The 10654-nt window shown below is 40.8% G+C and overlaps 1 protein-coding gene across 2 annotated transcripts in view; it reads right to left on the reverse strand.

Annotated features, from left to right (window-relative positions):
• slc38a10 (solute carrier family 38 member 10) overlaps positions 1-4449 on the reverse strand; it is a 122280-nt gene extending 117831 nt beyond the window's left edge. For both annotated transcript variants that reach the window (XM_072242045.1, XM_072242044.1), the window contains exon 1: positions 3399-4449. In XM_072242045.1, coding sequence (XP_072098146.1) covers positions 3399-3488 — 90 coding nt within the window. In that variant the 5' untranslated portion in view covers positions 3489-4449. The remainder of the gene's footprint in view (positions 1-3398) is intronic.
• Positions 4450-10654: the final 6205 nt, after the last annotated feature.

Below are 10654 nucleotides of genomic sequence, written 5' to 3' on the forward strand. Positions count from 1 at the left end.
TGGTTAAACTACAAAAACAAAATGAGGCATGAATTTTTAGATAATAATTATGCCTCATAGACGGTTCGCATGTAAAGTTGCTGCACAAGGTGATAAGACTGCTGGTTGAGCACACCAATGCAAAATATTACTAAATAATGTGGTGCTTGCACAAGCAAGAATATTGTCCCAAACAGAACTTCCTCATTGAAACTACGACTCATTTGCATCAGCATTCATTTCTTCAACATTTCAATGAACTACAGAAGCAGGCAAACAGCAAATTTCAAGAGCAACACCTGAAGCCACACACTTTCAGTACCAAACAATAGATTTGCTGAGATTTTGTCGTCATCTATACATTCAGCAGTTCCATCATGGGCACAAGCTGCGGAGGACATCTTCCAAAAGCAGTGCCTAAAGGCAGCCGCATCCATCATAAAGGGCTCTTGCCATCCGGGACATGCCCTCTTCTCATTACTACCATTAGGGAGGAGGTACAGGAGCCTGAAGACCCTCATTCAATGTTTTAGGGACTGCTCTTCCCCTCTTCCACCAGATTTCTGAATGGTCAGCGAACCATGAACGGTTCATCACAATTCCTCTTTGGCACTGTATTTTTATTGTGGCTTATAGTAATTTGTTATCTCTGTACTGTGGTGCTGCTACAGAACAAACTTCATGACTTATTACAATAAGCCTGATCCTCGGCCCAAAACATGGACTATTTACTCTTTTCCATAGAAGCTGCATGTCCTGCTGAGTTCCCCCAGCACGTTTCGTGTGTTGCTTAGATTTCCAGCACCTGCACACTTTCTCACCTTTTTATGTGAATGTTGTTACCAAGTGCCTAGTTTGAACCAGGGCCTCCTTGCAATTTGTGGCAATTTACCTCAAAGCAGTATTCCACCTCCCGTCCTCCCCCAAAACACACACTATTTTCTGTCCTGTGTTGTCACTTCACAATTTCACCTTCCTTCTCTACAAAGCTCCATTCTTTCCTCTTCCCACCATATCAGGAGCAAGATTAGGAACAACACCTCCTTTGCTTCTTTGAGCTTGCTGCAAGCACAAACTAAGAGTACAAATAGCTTCAAAAACAAAGTTTGGATTTGAACCTTACTGGCATATAATTGCTATTCTTTTGCTACCTTATTGCTGCTCGGTACTTGGTTGTAAACTAATTACAGTGTTACATTCCCTCTTATGGTTCCTAATCACATTTCTTTCAATTCATTTCCAGAAAATTGTTTTTGAATATTTCTACATTTTAAAAGACTACGTACAAATAACACTTTTACATCACGCACAAGCAACATGTCGATCAACTTTAAAAAAATAGTAACTCATCACAATTTTGTAAGAGAAAGTCTGCAGATGCTGGAAATCCAAGCAACACACACAAAACGCTGGGGGACTTGGCAGGCCAGGCAGCATCTAGGGGCAAAGTACAGTTGGCATTTCAGGCTGAGGCTCTGGCAGGGTCTCAGTCCAAAAGGTTAACTGTACTCCCCCATCCCCCCGCCCAGTACATGCTGCCTGGCCTGCTGAGTTCTTCCAACATTTTATGTGTGTTTACAGAGTTTTATAGGAATGGATAAGAGGAGAAAAGTGTAACTATTGATAAAATATCAATGCAGTGACCTCCTTAAGGCCGATTTATACTTGTGCGCCAAATGGACACCGTAGCTTAACGCGAACCTCTCCCAAAATGTAACCATGCATTGCAGCGACACAGACCGCAACAACTGTGATTGGTCCACTTGGTAGCATCGCATTTCCTCCTACGCTGCAATAGCTTCCCACTGGGTGACTGAAGGGCAGGGAAGGAACTCTGGCTGCAATGCTTCCCATAAAGCTTTACAGATCTCCGAAATTACGGAGGACCCTGTGCTTGACACCAGTTTATAGCCAGCTGCTACAGCCTGTTGACTTCCACCTGAAGCTAAAACTCAAATGGTGATTGCCAGTCTCTGAGTAGACCGTGCGTATACTGATGCGATATTAATGGTTGGAGACGATGAACCAAATAGTCAAATCTACCTGCCGACATTCGAAAATATTTGAAATGCATTTCCTCATCCATGTCTCTCAGTGGCCGGACAAGCACAGAAAATTCACCCTCCTTCAGTTTCAGTCGCCACTGTTCGAAGTTTGAGTTTCTTCGTGTTGAGTTTCAACACGAAGAAACTCAACACAGTGGCATAGAAACCCCACCGCCAGCTAGCGTTTTGGCGGTGAATTGCAGCGTGACGCAGACACACCGACACATAAGTATAAATGCTCACAACAGCGTAGCCCACTTGCACAAGCTACGGCGCCAGCTATTACACACAAGTATAAATCAGCCTTTACTATAACTTACTTGCAACTTTGAAAACACCAAGTTATTCCCATTTAGTTCAAGCAGCTATTGTTGATAAATATAATACTGTTTATAGATACTAACATCACTACTAACAATAAACAGAGGATTTTTATTGCGTAACTTCAACAAATTTATTATTTCATAAAGTTACAGTAATAATGAAAAATGGAAAAAAATGGACAGCTTTTAATCTTGCAGGAGAAGGGGATGAGGTGGATGTTGGAGAAATGGATGAAGGTGGTGGGAGAGATAAATGGCAAAGATGGACAAAGCGAGGTATTGTTCATGGATCATTCAGAAATCTGAATTTCCTAAAACTTTGAGTGTGGGTCTTCAAGCTCCTAAACCTTCTCCACAAAGGAGTAATGGGAAGAGGAAATGTTCCATATGGTGTGGGCCTAGGTGATGGATGCTGCCTTCTTGAAGTACCACCTCTTGAAGATATCCACTATGGTGAGCAGAGTTGTGCCTGTGCTGGAGTTGGCTAAGTCTACAACCATCTGCATTGGAACCTCCATACCAGACAGTGATGCATCCAGTCAGAATGCTCTCCACCAAATAAAGACATATGCCTTTGGTGACGTACCAAATTCCCTCAAACTCTTAATGAAGTATGGCCACTGGTATGTCTTCATCGTGATTGCATGTGTTGGGCCCAAGATAAATGTTGACACTCTGTGCACACCATTGAGGTGCATTTTTCCAAGCAAAATTTGAGGAAATAATATTTTGCAATAAATATTGCAGAAATAATCCATTAACCTACTTCAATATTGTACGTTAAAGCCAAGACACTAAATTTACCTGCTCTTCTCCAAATATTGACTCTTAAGATTCTTACAGTGACCGGAGGAACCTTAAGAGTCAATATTTCACGATGAACAGGTAAATGACAACAACCAAACTGCATATTACTTCCATACTGCAGCAACCACAACTTCCTAGCTAAAACGTACAATCATGTAATTTAAATTGAGTCTTTCACACTTAACAAAATTGTTAATATACAAGATACTAAAAGTATGCCACAGCTAAGCAAATCACCACTCACCTGTTTAAAGCAGAATGGCATGGTGAGTACACTGACTCCCACGATACTGTTCACCACGTTCATGATGAGGCCCCAGTTCGAAGCAGTCATGTTTAATTATTTAGAGGAGGTAACGTACCTCAAAACTGGGGAAAAAAACTGACTTGTTTTGGTTTACTTTTCACTTTGCTGGGAAAATTATCAGTGTTGACCATCAGTAAATGTCAACGGGGAAGAGCTACCTATCAAGTCATGTCCATATTGGGGAAAAAAAACTAAATATAATTTTCCTCCAAGTTAAATTTTGACTCCTGTATTATAAACTGCACTAGTTGCAAATAGTACAGGTTCTCAAAAACTGTCGTCTCAAAAGGAAAAAAAGACTTAGCATAAAAGAAAAAGGATGGTACCCCACCCAAAATCCTCACTTAGAATAACACTGACACTGTAGCAACGACGCCTACAGCTTTGATCTACGACACTTAAAATTAAGTGGTCTTCTGGTTCAATAAGGTGTTAAATACTAGATAATTCGATTACAGGTAATGCTGTTCGCAAAATCGAAATATACACCCAGAAAAGATTCTTTAAGACCGTCTCAATATCTGGATGCCAAAAGAAAAATCAAAGTTACTTTTTTAAAAAACAAATTAGAAGGGGAAACATATGCAACGTAAAGGCAAATCTGGCGCAGGAAGAACGTGGAGAGCAGCGGCTGGCAGGACTTTCCGTGACGTGGCGAAACCTCGGTTCTATGTTTACAATCCGCTGGCCTGGCCCTGCCCGGTTTCTGCCGTGACACCGGCTGTCGCCGCCGCTCCTGCCACCTGGGCCAGTTTTCACCTGTTCCTGCCCCCCGAGGGAACACACCGACAGCTCTCAAAGGCGCCGCTTCCGCACTCGTTCAACGCCAGCAGCCCCCCTGCCCACGCCCACTGACACGCTCCAGTCCCCGCTTATCGCCGTCAAACCCAGCGAGTTTCCGCGTGTTCAAATCGCCTGACACCTCCACTCCCTTCCCGCCGTCTCCAGGAAGTCCCGACTGACAACAAGGGAGAGATGGGCCGCCACCAGCCCAGAGCCCCGACACCGGTGTCCGCAGCGCCGCCCCTCTGTTTGGGAGGACTCTGAAGATGACGGAAGCATTCAAAATTCACGGCACTCTGGTTATTTGGTGTTTTTTTTAAAATCCTTTGCTGATGTTTGGCTTTTTAACATCATTTCATTCTCAATAAAACAATATGTTATACATCTGCAGATTTCCTTGTGTTTGCGTTATATTTCTCTTTGTGCACGCAAAGATCTCCTCAAATTTCTTAACTTGTTCTCAATCTTTGCCATGGTTGAACTGCAGACATCCCACCCTGCATTTCAGGGAGGTAGCACCACCACCCCATATACCCCCACACACAAAAAATGCTGGTGAATACAGCAGGCCAGGCAGCATCTATAGGAAGAGGTACAGTTGATGTTTCGGGCTGAGTGTGTTGCTTGAATTTCCAGCATTTGCAGATTTCCTCGAGTTTGCCATATCCCATCACCCCCCCCAAGTCGACCTCTAAAGGGTGTATGATTATGAAAGAACACAACAATTTATTTGATCACATATTGAAACTATTTACACACACACACACACACACACACACACACACACACACACACACACACACACACATTCCTTGTTGAGTATTTTGTTGGCAGCCTCAATGCTAATGCAAATGGCTTTTCTATTTCTTTTTCAAACTTTCCTTGTACTGTAATGTGGCTTGCTTGGCAGATTTGAGCACTTTGCTGGAAGTCTCAACCTCATAGCAGTCTGTGTCAATTAATTTGTTAATTTTGCAGGACATCAGATTCACAAGTGTTTTGTGAGACAGCTATCATGGAGTCTTTTTTTATTCTATTACAACTTTAAGCAAGCCGACAGGGAGTTTGGCCTCATCAATAGAGTAGCTCCTTAGCAGCTAGCCAGCTAGTTTAATTAATGTTAGCTATGCTAATAAATGAATGACACCTGTTAAACTCAATTCAACATGTCTTTTACAGTCTTAAGCCACCATGGGCAATAGAAAAGTCACTGTTGCAAACAGTGCAGCGAGCAACACTGTCATTATTTGTGACCCCTATTAGGCAAGGGTAAACTTTAGTGTAGTCTGGGGTGAAGTACGTTTTATATTTTCTTTTTTTGGAACACTCTGCCATGGTGCTGCAGGACACTAAACTGAACTGATGGACAATGAAAGAGAGAGAGAGGTCAACTGTAAAGCCCACCCACAGAGAAAACTGATAGGTATCCTTAGCACAGACCAATCAGGTTGCTCTCTCTGTCACTCTCTCGCTACGTCTGTCACTCGTGCTCTCTCTCTCTCCCCCCCCCCCACTCGCTCGCTCTCAGAAAAATCTATTTCCAGGATATTGTGTATAATTTGCTAGCGTCAGGGAGCCGCTATCAATACCCCGAAGACTCCAGGAACTTCCGGGAGAGGTGGGATGTCTGGAACTGTGTTCGCAAAGGTCTCCTCAAATTCCTTAACTTGTAATCAAACCTTGCAACAGTTGAACTGTGGAATCCTGACCAAACACACCTCCAACATGGTTCTGCTGTATGAGAATACACACACTTGTTTCTGCATAGCCTATAATGGCTTTCCACCTGTGCCCGCTCTATAACATACAGCAGTTCCCAAGGTCTACTTTGGAAACTACCATTTGTCTACCTACCTTTGGCCTTCCATTTCTCACCCATGTTACCCTAATGACAACATTAAAGTCAAATTAAATTTATTACCAAAGAACATATATGTCACCGTATACTACCGTGAGATTCATTTCTTGCAGGCATTTACAGAAAGTAATGAAATATAACAGAATTTATGAAAAACTATGCACAAATAAAGATTGACAAACAACCTAAACAATAAGAAAATGTAAATAAATAATACTGAGAACATTGTTTATAGAGTACTTGAAAGTGACAACAGATTGTGGAATCAGTTCAATATTGAGAATTTATCCGCGCAGGTCAGGAGCCTGATAGTTGTAGGGTAATAACAGTTCTTGAACTTAGTGGTGCGGGACCCAAGGTTCCTTTACTTCCTGCCTGATGGTAATAATGAGAAGAAAGCATGGCTTGGATGGTGCTTTTCTGTGGCAGCGCTCCTTGTAAATGTGTCCAATGATGTCAAGGACTTTGCCTGGATGGACAATGTGATCAAGAAGCACAATGTCCAATTTCTCTGTGTTTGTTTACACAACATCCTTCCCTACTTCCGTACTACCATCTCTCATGACCTCTATGCAGCTGATGTGATGGTATTGGGTTTGCTGACCACGAAGTTCTAAACTCAAAAAAACACCTTAAGGCCTATCAGATATAAACAATCATGAGTACTCTCGCTAAAGGGAGATTATACTGTAACTACCCAATCTTCAAAGACTAGTTCACTTCCCTGTTTATTCTTCATGGTGAGTTTAGCTGCCAATACCCACTATTCAAGCAGTGGGTCCCCTCTCTTTATCAAGGAGAACATACTTCCAGCCAACTAAGTAGTTTAAGACACCATTCATTTACTTTCAGTAATACTGTACAAACATTCTTAAAACATATTAAAAACTCACAGAAGATTTTTATCTTAAACATTTAAGATACGTTTATCTTTTTCTAAAACTATTTCTAAAACATGAGTACAATTCCCACAAACTAAAAAGAGATACCAACAATGCAGACAAACAAATTGTCTGTTGTAGAAATCAAAGCCAGAGAAATGGTTTCTAATTCGTCCCCGTGTTTCTTTTATAGTTTCTTGATGCCCCATTCCTAGTAAGCCTGAAGTGCTCTCGACATTTATACACTTTTCTCCTCTTTGATGACTTCACACATGTATGATGTTTCCTCAGATACCCTTTTTACACAAATGGTCTAAAAGCTTTTTGAAGACAAAGTCCTCAGCTAACCACCATTAATGCCATGAAACTAATTTACCTGAGTACATAAAACTTCCAACATTAATGAATCAGTTATTTGATATGCTAAATGATATTATCCATCTGGTCTGTAAGCTTCTTTGAACTAATCAACTTAGAGTCAGTTTGTCTGTTTGAAACAAGTCAAATTAAACAACCCATCGTCTTTTACTGCATCTCTTGAGCAGTGACAAACCAGGTACAGCGAGCTACAACTGCTTCCTACAGTCTGAGTGTATACTATATACAGAGCTTGTTTGCACAGCTGTTCTATAGACATTTCTTTATTTTAACTTCAAGCTGATTACTGTTTGGCATTTACATTTTAACAACTGAAGACTGACTCCCTTTTACAACCAGTAGCTAAACAAAGAAATATTAGTTGTAAGTTTACTTACATCTGTTTGATCTTACAAGTGGCAGCTGCTGTGTTTAGAAACCGAGCTTAGCAAACATGAGGTCTCTTGGTCCATGAAGCAAATATCCATCAACAACACCAAATCTCCCCCCCCCCTCCCACCAACACCACTTTCTGAGCAAAGATTCTAACCCAGATTCTTCCTACAGGTATCAGCATTGAGATCAAGACTGCTCTTGAAAACTCCTCCAACCATTCCAGTAGGTTACCAGTGCTATAAAGGCTCTCTTTGATCCGATGCTCAGAATTCATTGAATACTTCCCAATTTAGGGGTTTCATTGTGATTTTCTCTTTAGAGTATTGACTTCCTAATCTCAACTGCACACATTTCTCAAAGCTCAAAGGAATGTTAGCACTATAATTTTCCATAAACAAGCAAAAACAATGCATCAATGTCCATATTGTAAGTCCATATTAGTCCATCTTTAAAATTTTCTTCCTCACGAACAGTTCTTGTCATTTCCTTGATGCAAGTTCGGATCATTGTCTCTGTCACCATCAAGTCCTCAAGTCAGCTGGCAATGTCTCTCAATAAACTGAAGATAGTTCATCCCTCTCACAGGGGTGTTGGCACTGCTTTCGACATGCTGTACGAGTTTACTTGGGTTTTCTAAAAATGCGTCTTGTAAGTTATTTAGAAGAAAGGTTCCTGAAGATGAGGTACAAGAATGGTCAGCTTTTAATTTCTCCACAATTGCAGATTGTGACTTCACATTTGGTGATGAACAAGTTAATGCCTTATGTCTAAAATATCATGATTTTCTCGCTGAAAATACTGTAATAGTTAGACAGTTTAATGATTTAAATTTTCCGTGCAAGAAAAAATTAAATCCAAACTGATTTCAAACTTTGCTCAAATGGTGGCATTTGTACTTCAAAATGAACAGTTTTGCGGCCTTGCACAGTTGATGGACATTGGGGGAACCTTTCTTGCATCTGGTGCGGACTTTGAGCGAGGTTTTAGCCTAATGAATCAACTCAAAAACAAGCTGAGAAATCATTTAGGTGAATGTCATTTGGATATGTTAATGAGAATCAAAAGCTATCAATTGGATGGAAGTCCTATTAGTCTAAATAGAGTTTACAAAGAATGGGTAAATGCCAAAGACAGGAGAGAGAAAAAAATAACTGAGTGACTTAAATATGTATGTTATTTTGTTGTTACCCTGCAGTTTTATGTCAAATATTTTGTAAAGCTACATAAACTGTGCCATGTGTGCATTCAGTGCGCACATACTTTTGTCACAGGAAAAAAATTGTACAACATAAGATTTTTGTGCACACTGATACTAAAAATTAGAGGGAACATTGCTTGTAACCAAGTTACTGATAGTGTACTGCTGTTTTCTTTCGCTCAAGGATTAGTAATCTCACACTTCTGCTGTTGTTCCTTTTCGCACCTTGTGGTGCACTTTTGCTGTTTCCACAGTATTAGACTATTCTTTACGAGGCCAAGTTGCTAGTTCAATGCTCAAACCAGCACGGATGGAAAGCGTGCAAGGAATTGGCCAGATTCAAACTCTGGAACATGTGCCTTGAAGACTGGGGCTGGTGCCACTGCACCACCAACCATCTAATCTCACATTTTATCAATAGAAAATTATATCCATCATCTACATTATGTCATAATATAATAATATGCATTAAAAATGAAACATTTGCAAAAGTAAGGAAGAGTACAGTTCTCCTGTTGAGGATTCTGTCTATACTTTTAATTCTAGGTTCCCAGAAAAAGATGGCAGAAGGGTTAATTATGTCCCTCCCATGGGAGTGAACACTCATTGGTATGCTGTAACTCAACATTCTGATAGCAACCATATCATCTGCTTAGGTTTCTTTCCATTTTAGGATTCTATATATAATTGTTCACTCATTTTGGGAAGATAAATCTTGCTGGGATAGTTTTGATGTTATCTATGGAGACAGTTTTACTTACAGTCTTGTTTCCTATCCCAGTCTCAATTACCACAGTCCTATCATTGATAACCTATATAATAACAAGAAGGTTTCCATTTAGGATGAAAACTAGGATCAGCATTATTTTTATGGAATTTCTTTTCATGGACCTTGTCCACCTCTTGTGGTTTCCAAGTTGTCTTGTCAGGTTCTTTTGTCTTTTCTTGAATTTTCATAAACTCCCTCAATGTCTTTAGGAGAGTTGTACTGTGTGTAGGCAATGGTTGGCCTGAGTTAATGATTAGGGGTGTATTTCGATGGATGTTGTCCATTAAGAAATAAGGGGTAATATTTTTGTGTACACCTGCTTTTGCAACTGGCACTTTGTTTACAGACTGTTGCACTTCAGGGACTGGTGTAGCCTACTTTGCCTCCAGAGTAGACCAATTTTGCCAGGCCTCCTTAATCTCTTGATCCCTTTGCTCAGCTATGCCACTCGATTGCAGCTGGAATGGAGTGTTGCTCTGCACTTGTATGCCTCTGTTTGTTCACACGTGGCTCAAAAGCCCTTACCACTGAGGGAAGACCCTCAGTCAGCATGTATGCAGGCAAGGGTGCTAGCATATGGGAATATGGAGTTTTGGAGTGTTGTGATGATTGTGGTCTCACTACAAGAAAAATCATGGAGGCTAACCACGTATATCCTGTACAATGATCAATTATCACAAGTATATACATTGGGTTTCCAATAAGGTGGTTTACCTTGGGATGACAGAAATAGTCCTACATAATCAATTTGCCACACCTGCATTGGTGCAGTTGGTTTTGCTTGTCTCTTAGGACTTGGTCTTATGACTGCTCCTTTATTATAGGCCAGACATTTGTACATTTTGTACCGAATCAGCTACAACATGGAAGTCCACCAGTATAATATACTGTAGCTAATTTTGCATGAGTGCCTTGTCCACCACCATGATTGTGCCTGAATCCTTGGTGGGC

This window comes from Mobula birostris, chromosome 24 (assembly GCF_030028105.1).
Source record: "Mobula birostris isolate sMobBir1 chromosome 24, sMobBir1.hap1, whole genome shotgun sequence".
Lineage (NCBI taxonomy): Eukaryota > Metazoa > Chordata > Chondrichthyes > Myliobatiformes > Myliobatidae > Mobula > Mobula birostris.